This window comes from Mixophyes fleayi, chromosome 1 (genome assembly GCF_038048845.1).
Source record: "Mixophyes fleayi isolate aMixFle1 chromosome 1, aMixFle1.hap1, whole genome shotgun sequence".
Taxonomy (NCBI): Eukaryota; Metazoa; Chordata; class Amphibia; order Anura; family Limnodynastidae; genus Mixophyes; species Mixophyes fleayi.
The window spans coordinates 201648494-201667229 of record NC_134402.1 but is presented as its reverse complement, the minus strand read 5'-3'; the positions used below and the strand labels follow the sequence as shown (position 1 = coordinate 201667229).

The window sequence follows — 18736 nt, the reverse complement described above, 5'->3', positions numbered from 1 at the left end:
TTAGGACCCAATTTCCTGCAAGGCTGTCTGAGCCTAATATTTCCTGTAGAAAGCCACACTTTCTGGCCCACTTTGAAGGAGCAGATGGTACGGTGGCGATCCAATTTTTTTTTTGCAGAGAATGAGGCCCGTCTTAAAGAGGATTGCACTTTTTTCCAGATGACCTTGAGATCAGCAGCTGTAGAAGGAATCTCCGGAATACCAGCGGATTTGAGGGAATACAAGGAATTGGCCATGGAATGAAAAACAAAATTGCAGAAGAATGGGGAGGTTTGAGTAGATGAATGACATGAATTATTGTAGGCAAACTCCGACCAGGGTAACAAGGAGGACCAGTTGTCGTGAAATTCCGAAGTGTAACATCGTAAGAACTGTTCCAAGGACTGGTTAACCCTCTCAGTCTGCCGATTAGACTGAGGGTGGTATGCAGATGAAAGACTAACCTTGATTCCCAGAAGGGTACAAAAGGACTTCCAGAATTGTGCTATGAATTGGGAACCACGATCAGAGACGATATCAGTAGGAAGTCCATGAAGGTGGAATATATGCTGGATGAACAGGACTGCCAGATCTCGAGCACTAGGAAGCCTGGCCAGCAGTATGAAATGTGACATTTTGCTGAAGCGGTCTACTACCACCCATATGGTGTTGTGACCTGCGGAGAGAGGTAGATCGACTATAAAGTCCATAGACAAGTGTGTCCAGAGTTTTGCAGGAATGGGCAAAGGAACCAATTGGTCTTCAGGCCGGCTCCTGGGGACTTTGTTCCTGGCACAACCCTCACACGAAAGGACATATCTCTTAATGTCAGCAGACAATGATGGCCACCAGATAGTATGGGAAAGGATTTATAACGTTTTCTGAATTCCAGGATGTCCAGTAGTCCAACTATTATGCTCCTCTGCAAGAATCGCCTTCCTTAACTGGACTGAAACAAATAGACACCGCTCCGGAGTATTATCAGGAGCTAATTTTTTAAATCTTTGAAGTGTGACGCTCAGGTCTTGGGTTAGCCCAGCATGGATTATGGCAGAGGGAATGATAGGCTCCGGGTTTGTAGCTGGAACATGGTGTGCCAAGAAGCTTCTAGAAGGAGCATCTGCCCGGACATTTTTGGAACCTGGTCGTAGGTGATCACAAAATTGAAGAGGGTAAAGAACAATGACCAACGGGCCTGTCTGGGATTTAGGCGTTTGGCCGATTGAATATATTGTAAGTTCTTGTGGTCTGTAATAACAGAGATTTGATGTGTAGCACCCTCTAGCCAATGTCGCCACTCCTCAAAGGCCCATTTAATAGCCAGTAGTTCCCTATTGCCACATCGTAGTTGGCCTCAGCTGAAGAGAACTTACGGGAGAAGTAGGCACATGGGTGCAGACGGTGAGTAAGAGAGTCTTTCTGAGACAATATAGTGCCAGCACCGATATCAGAGGTGTCGACTTCAAGAACAAATGGTTTAGTAGGGCCCGGGTGTCTAAGGACCTGAGCGGATACAAAGGCTATCTTTAAACTTTCAAATGAGGCCACTGCTTGGGGCGACCAATTAGTTGGATCCATTCCTTAGCGGGTCAGGATGACAATAGGAGCCACGATGTCTGCAAAGCCACGAATGAACCTTCTATAATAATTGGCGAAGCACAGGAACCTCTTCACCGCTTTGAGATTGTTTGGTTGCACCCGATCCAGGACAGCTTGAACCTTTGATGGATGCATGGAGAATCCCTCAGAAGAGATTACATAACCCAGTAAGGATACCTTCTGCACCTGAAACTCGCACTTTTCTAGTTTGGCGTAGAGGTGGTGTTCTCGTAATTTCTGTAGAACCTGTTTAACGTGACCCCGATGTATTGATAATGATTTGGAATATATGAGGATATCGTTTAAGTAGACAACTACAAAAAGGTCCAGGAACTCACGGAGAACTTCGTTAATCAAATCTTGGAACACTGCAGGTGCGTTGCTAAGACCAAACGGCATGACCAGATATTCGTAGTGGCCAGAATGTGTGCCGAACGCCGTTTTCCACTCATCTCCTTCCTTGATACGGATGAGGTTGTATGCTCCACGAAGATCGATTTTGGTGAAGACTGTAGCGCCTCTTAATTGATCGAATAATACGGAGATGAGAGGAAGGGGGTAGGTATTCTTGACTGTAATGAGGTTCAGTCCTCGATAATTGATACAGGGTCTTAGTCTTCCATCTTTTTTGGATACAAAGAAGCATCCAGCTCCTACTGGAGATTTAGAGGGCCTGATGAACCCTTTCTCTAAATTTTCATCTACATAGTCTTGCATAGACTGGTCCCTGGACCAGAGAGAGAGTACAAGCGTCCTTTGGGTAACTTGGAACCAGGAATAAGCTCGATAGCACAGTCGAAGTCGCGGTGAGGTGTTAAGGTGTCAGCAGCTTTTTTGGAGAACACATCCCAAAACTCCTGATAATGTGAGGCAAGCTGCTCAGGAATTGACCGAATGATACGCAGAGGCATAGTTAGACAAGACTGTGCACAAAAAGAGCTCCACTGAATAATTTCTCATTTGACCCAATCCACAACAGGGTTATGACGGGGAAGCCAAGGATGGCCCAGGATCAACGGAACCGAGGGACAGTCAATAAGGAAGAAAGTCATGGACTCCGAATGGAGAGCTCGCAGATGTATGAAGCTGAGATTTCATGCAAAATCACCAGAGTTGTTCTTCTGTCAAAATCGCCAGAGATCAAACTCCCGACTGTTTGCCACTGCAACTATACAAGTCTCAAATGTATCAAGCTGCGAGCAAAGCCGGATTAACAATAGGGCTAAAGGGGCTACAGCCCAGAGGCCTCGGGCAGCTGGGGGGCCCGCCGACATTTATCGGGTCTCTTACTGTTACCTGTTCATACTGTTACCTGTACAAGGAAAATGGAAGGCAGCTAACAGCAAATGTTATGCTGTTAACTGCCTGCTGTCACTGTAGGACTTACCGCGTAATTGCTACAGGGAGTGGAACAACGGAAGGAGGTAATTTCACGGGGAGAAGGGGGGCTTATGGGGGGCCTTACAGTATACTTAGCCCCGGGGCCTCCCTTCCCTTAATCCGGCCCTGGCTGCGAGTAAGCAAACTCAGGAGAGTTTGCTTTCAAACACTCCAGACACAACACGCTGCATTCTAGCAGCGTGTTGTATAAACACATCAATGTTACACTGCCTGTCAGTGTAAAAATTGTAAAGAATAGATGAAAGTTAAAAAAAAAAAAAACGTGGGTCCAACTTCTATTCCTGCTTAACCCTAGTGCTGTCTGACTACTGCTGTTTCCATTAAAATCGGGGAAAAATTTTGCGAGGGGTCCCCCCGATTTTTACTTAACCAGCACTAGGCAAACCAGCTGTGGTTGTAGGCACTATAGCAGGCGGGGACACGCAGCAGGGGTCCCCCTGCCATAATGACTAACCAACCCCAGGCTGTTCAGCTCTGGGCTGGATTCAGTAGGGAGTGGGGTCCGCCGAAAAAAAACGAGCGGGCCCCCCCCTAGAGACACCCAGCCCAGTGCTGATAGCACTAGGGCTCTTCCTACACACCTGGGCGTTGGGTGTAGGGTAATAACGGCGAAAAAAGGTTGTAAAAAAACAAACAGATGCCATTTTGTTTTGTGGAACTACAAGTCCCAGACAGTCAGGTTTCCCAAAATATTGTGGCCATGCTGCTGCTTGTATAACTACAAGCACCAGCATACCCATGGCAGCCAGGGCATGTTGGCACTTGGAGAACCACAAGTGCCAATATGCCCTGACATCCATGGCTTGCTGGGACCTGTAGTTCCACAAAAAAAAAAGTTAAATAATCAACAACACCCTAGTAAAAACCACATACATTTATTAAAAATAAAAACCCACAATAAAAACAGTAAGCACCCTCATTTACATCAGCTAAACTAATTGTGCGCACGCGCCCGGCTGCCTTAGATGCCGAGACGCGGCGCTAATTGCTGAGAGCGTCCCAACCTTTGCCTAGGCAACGGCCGGGACCAGAGGGAAATGTTGTCCCGGTCGTCATGACGACGGACGAGACGCAAAGCCTGCAGGGGAAGTGAGTCGCGGTGGTGCCCGGAGCCGCCGCTGCTCATAACACATATAGACTGAAAAATATTATTTGTAACGCTTTTATATGGAATACTTGTCTCTTGCATTTTATTGCTCTTTCTATAGTTTGGGTATGTTAATTGCAATCAGAGACTGAGATATCATGCATTATTATGAGTACGTGTGTGCTATAATAATATAGAACAACACCACTCATATTGTGTCTTATATAGATTTGCAAAAGCTGTATACACACAATATACTATTTGTTGAAGGACATAGTCACTTATCTGCAATTTAATGTAACTTGCATTTAGTAGCTTCATAACAACATTGAAAAAATACTAACACCAGGACATTTCGACTTCATTAAATAACAAAAAAACACATTTTATAAAAACATACCAATGTCATTCACAGGATCTGTTGATTCCATGGATGTCTCCATTGTAATCTGCCTGAAAAGACACAAGATGTATACCAGCAATAAATATTCAAATCAGCCAATAATACTAACAGCCTATTTTGTCATATTATCAAACTTTATTTTTTATTTACAGTATATATATATATATATATAATAATGTTTGACAACCCTTGGCATCTAAAACATACCAATGGCCCAGGTTACTATTACAGTGATCCCAGACACCTACGGATTACAATGCTGGACTCCCACTAAGAGTGACACCATTTCTCATCTGGAGTTTGCCAGATAGCTGTGTATGGTGGCTAGAAGGATGACTGGCCACCTATGTGAACAGTATGACACCTGATCATATTGGAGCAGATAGTTCTGAAAATGGTTCTAGAGATCTGAAAATGGGTGTATGATCGAAAACCAGAGACAACAGAGCAAGTGGCAATGCTAGCAGTTGAAATTGTGGTCAACAGAGCGAGGTAGTGGGGACCCACCAGGCATGACAGTGGACCAAAGGTCTAGAGATGCTTCCTTCAGGCACTGTTTAACAGAATAACAATCAAACTTCACCGAGAGGGCTCGTGGGCTGCCAGACCAGCCCAAGGAGAGCTTCACTACTCCAATGCACCAGAAGTGGAGGAAGTAGTCAATCAAATTAAAGTGGTAGTAGAGGTGAGGTGGGAAGGATTACCCCAGTCAATATGTGGGGTCATCTGTAACCAGTTTGTATGAGCAACTGAGAGGTTGAGGGATTTAGGGATTCGGGCAGTTCCATCAATTTATTCCAGCCCAACTTGGTCTCTAAGTCCCAGATAATGATGAACCATATAGTTAGGATTGCCATGGCAAGAGGACAGCTCAAATCCATCCCCATGACTAGCATTATTCTTGATTGGGGTCATGACTGTGGAAATGTGAAATGGAAGCGTTTGGATGGGCTCCCCATTAAGTTCATCCTGGAATGTATTGTGATACGGGCAAGCTAGATATATTGCCCATGCAGATACCTGCAGCCAGATACAAGCTGATCACCAGAATCCAGCCAACATTTTGCCTCCAGCAACACAAGTCCCTGAAGTGTCTTCTGTCACAATATCAGAATTGTTACCGGTGAGTATGAAACTCACAAATATGACTGATACCAGGGTCTATTTGAGTAAGATAGACAGAACCTGCAGTTAAAGTTGGCCCAACAGATGGAATCCTCACTAGCTATCATATCATTTTTCACAATGCAACTGGACAATGGAAGATCGCATCAGCAATAACTGGATTGTGTGGAAGGAAGTGCTGCAGTATATGGTCACTAACATGTGGGCTCCACAAGAGATGTGGATGGCAACAAACCAAATAGCAGTCCTCAGGAAATATCGAGGGGGGAGATTAACCTTGGCCCTTCGTAAAACCACAGCTTTTTTCTGGCCTGGTATCACACAGGATGTAAAGAAGTGATATTTTTAGGTGAGTTTACTTTAAGTAATTAGTTACCAAGAGACTTAGTTTCAGGGGGAATTGATGCAAACATTCTGGTACAAATTTTCGGCACAACCCCTGAACATGACCCTGTATCAACCCCAGACAAATGGACTATGCAAAAGGTTCAGTGGAATGCTCAAGCAGTTAATATAGGCATTTGTCCACTCAAGGGAGGAGATTGGGAAGTGCTGCAAGAAACCACTAGATTACCCCAGTTTCAGTTGCTTTATTACTGAGGGTAGAAGGATCTCTGGAGATAGTCTATAAGAGCTGCAAGGGAATGTTCAGGGTACCCAAAGTGTAGAGGCCCATAAGGAGTGTGCGCCATTGCCATCTTATCTCTGATCTGCATAGCGACCACAACCCTTGCAGTGGCGGTAGTCCACAAGTGCAGAATAGACCTCTGAATAAGATTAATTGAGCTTAATTATAGAGTTAGAGCATAGACTGCCCAAGGGAGGTAAGCATAGAGGTGGAAAGCAATGGAAATACAGTGTTTGAGATGGAAATTAAGATAAACATGAGACAGAGTGCAAAATCATAGCTGCGTCATACTAACCTGATTGGCATGTGAATTGCATGTTGAGAATGCGCATGCTCACTCAAAGAGTCTCCTCATATTTAGGTGTATTTATAATTAGAGTCCATTGGGCAGTGGCAACTAAAATTATGAATGTTGTGCCGCCGCTATTTACAATGCTGGAGCTGTTCTGCCCCAGCAAAGATTCCCCTCCTCCACAATGATTTTTTTCTATTCCCCTGGCAGCATAATGATGCAGGCGTAAGAAAGACGTAATATGTGGATACACGGCTAATGTCGGTGCAGGTGCATATCATTTTGACTTGGTGAGGGATCCAGTGAAGCCAGAGAAATTTCAGTTAGATCCCATATTAAAGGCAAGTAATGCCATCTTGGGATAAATTGCCTAGTACTTGTGTCCCCATAGAGGTCTATTGGAAACTTGGTAGGCATCTGTAAATATTCTGTAAGTCTCTGATTTCTCTGTTGTTAACCCTTTGTTCGAGTTCTTTTTTGGCCTTATGTCCTGTCATGACAATGCGCTTATCATGGGCATGAGGTACCACTGGTGACTGCCTTACTGCAACATAATCATCATCATCATCAACATCCTACTTATTCAAGTATGACACATTCATCAAGTAAGCTGGGAAGCTTTGGAGCTGGATCACCAGTGGTGCATTGGTCTGAAGTCAAAGGAGTGAAATGAGGTCCAGCTAAGCTGGGAAATGTTGGAGCTGGATCACAGGTGATGCAATGGTCTGCAGGTGCAGGATGAAGGGAGCCAAAGGGAGCCACGTACCAAAGAAGGATTTCAGGTGGTTTAAAAAGTTTGATAGGAATTAAGCCTAAACCAAAAGCTGGGGACAGAGAGAGATAGAAGGACAGGTCTGCACATGCGCAGACCCAAATCCAAGATGGTGTCCAGGAGGTCTGCGGTTCCCTTATGTAACAAGCACTCATGGATACACTTAGACTTTCCTCAAGATTCTGTCACTGCCCAAGATGTTCCTCAGCCTCAGTGTTCTTTTCACACACTGATGTGGCTGTTCTGTAGCTGACAAACCTACACTCAGAGCGAGAAGGTGGTGCATGGAAAGTTAAGGAAGATGCATGAACGTGTTGAGCACTCTCTTTTACAATGGGCATTTTAGTACATCTAACAGGAGCAGCAGGACCCTTACTAACAAAAAGTGGGCATGGTCTGAACATTTTTCTTGCCATTGCTGGTGGTGTATGGAATGTTACCTATTTTCATTTTTGACAATTCACCACATTTATTAGAAAGCTGATGTGTTCTTTGAGAGCTGATTTTTTTCAGTGTTAGTAACTCTTAAGATCACATTTTGCATCGATTTCAGATCGAAATATGGCCTGAGAAAAGGTACCCTAAAAGTTGGAACTGTGGGGTTTCTCCAAACCACTCATCTTTACTCACCCCCTTCTTCAATCAACAGATAATTATCCATTACCTGCCTGCACCAGAACCAGAATTGAAGATTATTTTTTTTTAATTAATAAATGGTATGCTTTTCTTTTACTGCTTATTTAAGACTTTTATTGCTAGCCTTTGCTGTGGGAAGTTATTGGGGGTTGATTAAAGTCACTGATCACATATATTTTTACTCATACATAATCACTGTGTAGAGCAGGCCTGTCCAACCTGCGGCCCTCCAGATGTTGTGAAACTACAAGTCCCAGCATGCCCTACCAGCTATCAACAGGTTGTCTATTGGCAAAGCATACTGGGGATTGTAGCTTCACAACATCTGGAGGGCCGCAGGTTGGACAGGCCTGGTGTAGAGGCTGCAAGTCATTGTTGACAGCTCAGATAGTGTATTTTCTTACAAGTGTATTAAGATTGATATAGGTTGATTTGGAATTATACTGGAGTTAAGCAGGAAGTGAAAAGCTGACATCACTGCTACAGGAGGACACTGAGATGGAAGGTAACAGGTCTGACTCTCCAGTGAGTCATGTTACTCTCCATCTCAATAACCTGCTTTAAACACTACATGGACACTCCCTAGTGACCTGCTGGCATGGATAAGATCATTGCTGATTTAATGAACCGCTTGCAAAATTGTCTCACATTCTGTTTCTCAGTATGACCAATCTGTTCCTCTGTATTACCGGGTTGGATACAAAATTGCGACTACCATCCCACCGACATCCTCATCACAAAACTGTTATTCCCGACATCTTGGCATTCCTGACTCTTGAAAAAGCTGACTTGCAAATATTTCCACCAACACACAGTCCAGCACACAAAATGATATCAGTTGTGAGCACGACCCTATTATTGGTGGCGTTATGGAGGCTAGGCAAGTACGCTCCGGCTGGACAATGTAGAAGTAAGCTTTTTCAGTCGGGAATGCCAAGATGTCGGGAATAACATTTTCGTGATGAGGATGTCGGAGTAAGTAGTGTTGGTGTGACAGTAGTCGAAGAAATGACTACCACCGGTATTACCATGTTATTCATCTGTACTATTAAGTACCTCTACCCACACTTCACTGCACTGACTGCTTTCCATGTCTCTCTTCTTGACCCCATCTTCCTCTCCTGCCTTTTATCCTATCTCTTCTCCAGTATTTCCCTTCTTCTCCAGCCTCCCTGCTTAATATCCTTACCAACTTCAATGTATCCTATCATCATTTCAACTAACACTCCTGCCAGTTCAACTGTTTAGCCTCCCAATATTTCATGTCTGTTCAGTCTCTGTCTTCCTTGTTTGTCCCTGTCATGTCTTATGCCCAACTCTAAATTTCTGTGTGCCATTTGATTTGTTATGTTAATTGCATCCACTCATTTATTATTCTGCTCTCTACCCATGTACATGTTAGGTCTACTGTTTTATGCCATGCATGTACTAGTATATCAGACACTACAGAATCTGTGGCATCATACAAATAAACTATAAAGATCTTTACCAGCACTAGAGTATGACAGGCTAGACTGGTGACACAATAACAGGGAAACATACAGCATGGAGTCCCCTATTATAATGTCAACCAGCCTTAGACATAAAAGCACTGGGCAAAACTTCTTAAGGATATCAGGCCCACAAAAAACAGCTCCAAATACCCCTGGGGTGGTGGTGGTTTGGCGTAATAAAATTTAAATGATTAAATCACACTACAGGTCTCAACAAGCTCTGTCATTAAAATGTGTGATTATGTTAGCATTTGTAGAACTACGAGCATCAGCATGCTCTGGAATCCAGGGCCAACTGGGTCTTATAATACACCTGTAAAATAATGCATTCAAATAAACACACACACAAAGTGACAAAAGTCCTCTTTTAATAAAAAAAACTTCACCCCACACCTTCGTTCACTACTTTATTTCTCAACTAAATCCTTGGGGGATCCTCTTCTTACTTCCAACTTGGCAATTAATTTGGAAAAAATAAAAAAAAGCATTTGGAAAGATGATGACATGCTCTGTGAGCCAGATTCTTGTCTATGCATTCCCTCCTTCTGGTACCTTCCCCCCCCCCCCCCCCCCCCCACACACACAAACACACCACACAAACACACACACTTATGATGCAATGGAAAAGAGGGCAAACTAGATTTAAAAAAAAAAATTAAAAGTAAAATGTACTTTACCTTTGGAAAAATATACAGTATACATGTAGGTACTAGTACATAGCATGTGTTTTTCGAATTTAACAAAATCACTGGTTGAAAAACTGGTTTTAATTATACATAGTGTAAATGCTGCTAGGTAGCTAAGCCAAAAAAGAGACAATATAAATATATGTACTGTAACATTATCCTGTGGCAAAGCAGTAGTCACCGTACAGACAGCTAATACAATTTTCCTGTACAATTGGAAACGAACCTCTGTTACTAGCTTACACAAATACAGCCAACAAATTCCTCCCACAATGACACAGAAACTTGAATTAGGATATTATGAAAATTCATTCAGCCTCCAAAATTTTGGAATTGAAAACTGTTAGACCAATGTGACCTGAAATTTGCACAAGTAAATTAACCCCTACATCATTTTAGATACCAAATGAAGTGAAACATTTCTAAGAACCTTTTCAAATACCTCATCTTAATGTGATTACTTCAGCAGCCTGAATAACGGAAAATTAGCCATCATGATTTCGGGCCTGATTCATCAAGGCACTTATCTGCCGATCTTGAACTTATCTTACTCAAAATCACTCTGCACGTGTTCAGAACCGGTAGATACATCCATAAATGCAGCCTTATCCGCTACATCTTTGAATGCAAAGGACATTTACTACAGCTTAACATTTCATGGAGTGAACGCAGCGGGGAAGGGGCATTTTGCTTTAGTCCATTTACAGTAAGGGTGTGCCAAACTCAAACGTACGCAGCCACGTCCGAATGCAACTGTTTTATCATTAATGCCTATGTTATTAACAGGTGACTTTAATTTAATATTTTTTTCTGTGCGTTCTTTTGCGAATTTATAATCCACATAGGTAATCTGCAGCATCTTGTGTAGTAGAACACAGCAGACCTACACCCGATTTCAGCAGCACATGCATCTTTAGATCTGTGCTTTGATGAATTCGGGAGTACGCAAAGTTTAAATGTGTGCTTTTAATACTAAACGAAACTTGAGCTCAGAATGCGTGCCTTGATGAATCAGGCCCTTAGTGTGGAAAAAGGTGAGTATCCTGGGAATCCCAGCACACATGGGAGCCATAACCAATGTATAAAAATTTATATATACTTTGTATCCTGGCTATAGGGAAAGGAGCCATTGCCTGGAGTATATGGTAGTGTACAGCAGCCGAGAAATCACACAAGTCCAAGGTTTTGGGTACAACAGGTCTCAGCAAGTTTTATTAAGCAGAAAAAAAAAAACAAATTTAAAAATAAATTCCTTTCCTGTCTAGCACTAGCTAAACACAAGTTGTTCCTGACTGTCAAACTAAAAAAAAACATTATATGTTCCAACACATTTAGTTTATTCACAACAAAGATGGCTTTCTGCTTAAGAGAGCCTGCAGTCAATTCCCCCAGGCAGAGTAGTCAGGACGTCTGGCTTTACTGCTTTTTCACACCCTTACACAGGTGCGAGTGCTAATCAACGTATGCTCAGGCTGGAGGCCCAAAAATACACGAAATGGGGCCTAATGGATATAGCCCGCCCTCACTCTCCATCCATAACCCCAGGAACATCCAAAACTAAAACACGTGGGTGCGTTCACATTGATCATACAAATCCTAGTATAAGTATCTTCAGTGAGAATGTGATCTTATTTATACATGTCTACATAAAAGTATGTATAACCTTGCAGTATATGCAGTGCAAGTTGTAATGTCTTCTGAGCTTTTTACCAGTACTTTGCTTTTGCAATCACATACAACAGAAATCCTTACCCTTTCTTTGACTCTCAATGATTTGCTAGCTCTGTTCTGTATTCCACATATATATCATATATACCAACTTCTCCTCATTGGTTTCAGGGAGTTCCCAGGGAGGTGGGCATGCAGTGGCGGCGATTGACAAATTGCATCATTTTGGCCCCGTCCCTAAATGATGGTCACAATTTTGGCCAATTACAGCAGGAGGCAGAGCCAAGATGGCACGATATTTGTGTCATTAAGCCCCACCCCCACCACTTATCTACCGCAGGGGCGAGAACCAGGAGGTTGCCCTGCTCTCCTGGGAGGTCTCCCAGAAATGTGGGAGTCTCCCGGACATTTGGGAGAGTAGGCAACTATGCGTTAAAGAAAAGCAGCATGAATACATGGACATAGGACAATTTCTGAACTGTGTCATCATGCCACAGATGGCAAAGCCAACCACGTCTTGTACTGGCTCAGCATCAGGGAGAATGCCAGACTCTTCAGGGAGTGAGGGAGATCACCCCTATTTCAGGGAGTCTCCCTGACATTCAGGGAGAGTTGGCAAGTATGATATATATAATCAAGTTCAATTAATCTATATGTTCTTTAACAGTGATTTATTTCTCTGCTGTAACCTTCAAATCAGCATGTTTTAATGCTCAATAAATTTGTCAGTTTTGAGAATCTCAAACACACAAAACTAGTAAATTGTAGACATAGCGGCTGATATTGCAGTCACAGTTCTCTATGGGCTCCTGTTTTACAGTACACTCATCAAGTCACTACATTATCACCAGTAATATCAAGTTAGGTACAAAGATGACAGCAGTGCAGCTCTTCATGTCTCCCAGTGTGATTATTAAAAATGAATCCCTTAAGTTGAAGGCAGATAAACGCAGCAGCTTGTCACAAAGCAGGCGCGGGCATTACAGGGTTAATTGTGGGAGGATTGCTGTTCCCGGATGTTAGGGGGAGGAGTAGGAGGAGTTTTTTTGATATATACCACTGACCAGACAGTTCAACTTCCTCTAGTCAACGGGATTTCTGCTGATCGGATCACTGTCAGGCTGAGTGAAAAATTATTTGGTTACCTGAAGTTGCTTACTTAATTTCGATATCTGTATTCTTTTCTTTGTCTGTACTATTGTGGTTATCGTTCAGATAGAGTTATTGCTGACTGTCTTTCTAAAATTGTATTAGGTTTTGGGTAGATTTATTTTCCCTCGGTTTGTGGCAGTCCCCCGTTAACCCTTTGGTTAGTATGTCTTGCCCCAGGCGCAGTGTGGGTCCCCCTGCCCATTTCAGCGACCTTGCTGAGCTCCCCGCTGAGAGCGGTGTTTCCCTTAGTTCCCGGGTAATGGCGGCCACCACCTAGTTGAGGGGGCTAAAGGGCAGATGCCCGCTATCGAGGGGGAAGCCACGGGATTGGAGGGCCTGGTCAGTCAACAGGGGGTAGTTAGGCGGCGACGGCCGGAGGCAGCGGCGGGGTCAGCCATCCCAGCCGCACGTGCTGTGCGCATGCACGGTCGGGCGCTCAGCATATCCACATGGCTGAAGCATGTGGAGAAGGGTGCAAGAGGTAAAGCAAGACCCGCACGGCCTAGGAGAGAGACTCCTTCCCCCGCTAAGTCGCGTGCCCCACCTGGGAGCGATAATTTGGTCAGGCCCAGGTCTGGGTCTCCAGGGATAATGGGGCAGGAAGCGGTGGCAAGGTCTGGGAGGAAGAAGGGGGGTTCACCAGGGGTCCTGCAGCATGGGAGCACGCAGGCTACAGACAAGACACGTGTGGCAGAAGAGATGGGGGATCACATTCCTCTCCCAGCCCGCGGGGGAGAGTTCATGAATACCAGGAGGATATAAGGCAGCTACATGGATGCTGCCCATTATTTAGATAGTCAGGATAGTGATTATCAAGCGGGTGAGGAGCGCCATCTTGTGACGATAGCCAACAGTTTTGTGATTTCTTGAATAGGCAAGCTTGTTGTGGGCAAAGTAGGGGCATGCTGTATGGATATGATGGGAGTGACGTGAACACACCAGGCACATCAGGGGCTTATCAGCAATGTGGCCCTCCCGCGTTATTTAATCAAGGATGGGCCAGGAATCCGCAATCAGGACGTGCATCATATGTAGATGCAATGTTGTCTTTTCCTCCAGAGGCTTTCGGAGGGCAATGCAGGGAAGGGGGTGCATGGAAAAGGAGCCACCAGCAGAGAAGGTTTGGTGAGCAAGGTGGCGCGCATGCGTGTTGCCTTCATGAGGGTGCAGGTTGTTCCCCGCAAGATGTTGGGGCGGCACATTATCTGTATAGGCCATCAGGTGAGTTGGAACTGCAGCATAGGCATCCCAATCCAAGGCGCTTAAGTCATCAGCAAGGGCGCACACACGTAAGGAATGATGGGCGAAGGGGCAAGCGCCTAGGTCTGGTGCACCTGATCAGGCGTATGCGATGATCAGGAGGAGTGAGGCACGTTCTAATGTTCTTTGTCTCCCAGAACAACAGAGTGCGAGAGGAGTTGAGGTTGGTGTTTTGGCTAAAGTTCCGATGACATCACTGAGACGCCGTCTATCAGACACGCGGAGTGCGCCATCGGTTCATGAGACGTCTGGCAGGGAAGGAGCGGCAAGTGCAGGAGACCGATCTCAAGGTGGGTGTCGTCAAATGTTGTCTGATACACGTTCAATGACGTCATCTACTAGCAGTGGTTCCTCATCAGACGGTAAAGGCGGTTCTCGTAAATTATTGAGGATACTGAATGAACATTTTAGCGGGGCTAAGAGCCAGAGGAAGATAGTGCGTGCAGCTGACAGTGATAGTGCAGGCAGGGGCCCAGTGGTACATTGTTCATACACAGCGCTGATGGCGGGAATTAGGAAGAGTTCGAGAAAGAGGATTAGGAAGGGCGCGTATGTGGATGTCTTCATCATTACAAAAGTGAGGATAAAGTAGTTGGCAAAGGCGAAGGAGAAAGGGGGGATAGGCGAGGAAGCATATAAGTCATATCCTAATTGGGTAACGGCGTTTAGTGTCTTTGCCTCAGTGTACCTGGAAACTAGGCTGGAGGCGTCAGTAGACTTATGGGATACCTACATCGAATTGTGTTATTAAATTTATAAAAAGGATGGGGGCACTATTTGGCAGAGGTATGACGAAAGCTTCTGGGAGAAGGTCAAAGGGAAACATATAATTCCATTTGACTGTAGGGATGTGGAGACGTGGATGGAAATGATGCGTCCAAAAAAAAGTGAGGGACAGGAGTTCAGGGTGCAGAGGTTTCGGATGCAGGGGAGGCATAGCTCTCCCCCATCACAGAATAGAAACAGGTGCTTTGCCTTTAACAGCGGCACATGCACTCTTGGAATTCCTGTAGGTATAGGCATGTCTGTGCAAAATGCAGGGGACCTCATCCAGCCAGAGATTGCACGAGAGCCGTGTCGTGGGCAGGTAGAGGCAGGAGGGAGCCACTGCCCGCTCAGTAAGGCTGTATCACCGGTCCAGATGCAGCAGCTAGACAGGTGGCTTCTCTTGTTTCCAGACAGGAAACTTGTGGAATTTTTGAGTTCAGGTTTTAATTGCGGTTTTCCCCTCCGCATAGTTGGTACGGTCAAGGCTGAGGCAAAAAAGAATTTGCGGTCAGCCTATGTTTTCCCAGAGATCTTAGCAGAGAAGGTGCAGAAGGAGGTGGATTTGGGTCACATGGCAGGCCCCTTTCGATCTCCACCAATACAAGAGTTGGTGATATCCCCAGTGGGAGTAGTGCCTAAAAAAGCAGTGGGGGAATTTAGGCTTATACACCACCTGTCACATCTCCACGGGCAATCGGTTAATGATGCCATAGCCATGGAGGACAGTTCCATGAGTTACCAGTCATTTGAGGAAGCCTTAGACTTAGTCAAATCCTTTGGGTCAGGGGCCTTGTTGGCAAAGCTAGATATTGAATCTGCTTTTCGCTTGCTTCCCCTGCATCCAGAGTTGTTTAGGTTCATGGGTTTCCGTCTGCCAGACGGTTACTATGTAGACAAGTATTTGCCGATAGGTTGCGCAGTGTCCTGTGCATATTTTGAAGCGTTCAGTTCCTTCCTGCACTGGTGTATTCAGGCAGGAAGGGGTCACGTGGGAATAGTTCACTATTTGGACGACTTCTTGATCATAGGAACGGCAGATTCATCAGAGTGTGCAGACATACTGTTTTCGGCTAAGGTTCTATTTTCTGTGTTGGGAGTGCCGGTGGCACATGACAAGACGGAGGGTCCCTTACCTTGTCTGTCATTCTTGGAAATCGAGATTGACACATTGGAAGGGTGTTGTAGATTGCCCCAGGAGAAGGTTAAGAAGCTGGTGAGATCAATAGAACTCACCTTGGCTTCAAGGTCTATTTCTCTGCGACAGGCCCAGTCATTGTTAGGCTCCTTTAATTTTTCGTGCAGAATTATTCCAATGGGAAAAGTGTTCTGTAGAAAGATGCAGTTGGCTACAGTGGGAATGTCGCGACCGCACGCGCGGGTTACCCTGTCAAAGGAGGTTAAAGGAGATTTGCGAATGTGGTTGGGGTTCTTGGAGAACTTTAATGGCATTCGCATTAGGCCGGCTCCTCCAGTCTCTAGTACTCAGCTTGAATTAGTAACAGATGCTTTGGGGTCTGTGGGTTTTGGACCCTTTTTTAAGGGTATGTGGTGTGCGGATCTATGGCCAGATTCATAGTGTGCCAACGGGTTGCTAAGTAGAGATGGACGGGCTCGGATCCCCGAGATCCGAATTCATCCGAATTTAGCCTATCCGAGTACCGAGCCGAGCACGCTCAGTACTCTCCCACCCATTCGGATTTGAAATCGAGGCAAAACGTCATCGTGACGTATTCATATTTCTGAGCTCGGTTCTCGCGAGATTTGAAAAGCATAAATACCAGCCTCCACAGCAATCCATCGCCATTTGACAGAGGGAGAAAGCAGGGTTAGGTGACACTGGCTATATCAGCGCAGGGACAGAGCAGTAATTGGACACATTATTGTTTGTATGCAATACCATTGTAATCTTAATACCAGTTGTTACAGCAGTAAGAGGAGGATAGAGGAGGGTATTTTTGTGCAGTGTCTGGCACTCCAAGTGCTTTTGGGGTGTCCCCCATTCTTTTGCATTAATTTTTCTGGCTGTCAAAACTAAAATCCTATTTGGCAGCAGTGTCCCAAAAATATATTTAGCACTCCCAAGTGCTTTTGGCATGCCCCCCATTCTTTTGAATGAATTTTTCGGGTTGTCAAAAGTCCTGTTTGTCAGCAATCTAATAAAATAATATTTAGCACTCCAAGTGCTTTTGGGGTGTCCCCCATTCTTTTGCATTATTATTTCTGGCTGTCAAAAGTCCTGTTTGTCAGCAGTCTAAAAAAAATAATATTTAGCACTCCCATGTGCTTTTGGGGTGTCCCCTATTTTTTTGCATTAATATTTCTGGCTGTCAAAAGTCCTGTTTGTAAGCAGTCTAAAAAAATAACATTTAGCACTCAAAGTGCTTTTGGGGTGTCCCCTATTCTTTTGCATTAATATTTCTGGCTGTCAAAAGTCATATTTGTCAGCAGTATCTAAAACAATTTGTAGCACTACAAGTGCTTTGGGTTCATAATGGATTCAAAGCAGTCCACATATGAGCAGAATCAGCAACCAGGTTCTGTCACCAGTCCTGATGGTAGTGTTCCCAGTACGTCATCTAGGAAAGGCGATGTCAAACTACACAGTCTTTTGAAATCAGTCAAAAAAACCCACAGCAAAAAAAATTTACTGTGTTGAAGCGAAAAAGAAGTGTAACTGAGGAAAAGTTAAGTGCCGATAAAAAAAAAATTGCCAACATGCCATTCTACACACACAGTGGCAAAGAGAGAATGAGGCCTTCACCTTTGTCTATTAGTGGCAGATCAAAAAATGTTACCGAGCCTACAAGTGGTGCAAATCGACTGTTACGCGTCAAAGCCGAGCTGCAAGATAACAGCATTAGAGGATAATGTTTGCTCTGAATCAGAAATGACGCCAATCCCTGTGGAGAGTCCATCCAACAGTGGGATGTCTAATAGTGAGCATTCTGTTAGTGTACCCATAAAGAGGAACCCTTTCAGCAGTTCTGCTGATGTGTGTCTGAACAGCCCGAGTGTAGCCGGTGATACATAAATTGAGAATGCCACTATGGAGATAGAAGAGGATGAGGGGGAGATTTGTGGAGGCGACGAGGGTGCTAATGAGGATGTTGATGAGGATGAGGTTGTTGGTGTCAGTCCTGCACCAGTGGCAGCAGATCTGGCACGTGACAAGAAAAAGGCCATTGTCATGCCAGGCCATAAAACAAAAAAATCCACTTCTTATGTGTGGAATTATTTCTACCCCATTCCAGACAACAACTGTATAGCCATTTGTAGTGTATGTCAAGCCACAGTCAGTCGAGGGAGGGACATTAACCATCTTGGAACCTCGTCTATGTTATGCCATTTGACGAGAGTTCATGGCAAAGTGTTGGGAAAAGTTGAAAGCTCTTCCAAAAAAATTACAAGCACTCCATCATCAGCTAGGACCCTCCACTCACTGACATCCCGACGGCTACAAAATACACCCACCACACCATCCTCATCAATATCCTCAGTAGCGCTCGGAGTTAGCCCTGCATGACACTTATTAAGGCTGGATGACTCCTGCACTATTATTGATACCTCTGAAGAAAGCGTTAGTCCCACTGCTGCTGCTGTTGCTGCTGCTGGGGGTGAATCGTCAGCCCAGAGGAAGGACAAGAAAAAGAGCAGTCCTACATTTCAAGAATTAACTGTGAAACAATCATTTGCTAGGGGAAGCAAATATGACAGCAGTCACCCAGTCGCCAAGCGAATCACAGACGCCACAGGCTGCCATGTTAGTGTTAGATCTGCATCCAATATC

General features: G+C 44.6%; 1 protein-coding gene across 1 annotated transcript in view; it reads right to left on the bottom strand.

Moving 5' to 3' along the window:
* Positions 1–18736, bottom strand: part of LOC142148180 (phospholipid-transporting ATPase IK-like) — a 460892-nt gene that overhangs the window by 426840 nt on the left and 15316 nt on the right. The window contains exon 2 of the mRNA XM_075204771.1: positions 4467–4519. Within this exon, the coding sequence (XP_075060872.1) occupies positions 4467–4509 (43 nt within the window). The 5' untranslated portion in view covers positions 4510–4519. The remainder of the gene's footprint in view (positions 1–4466; positions 4520–18736) is intronic.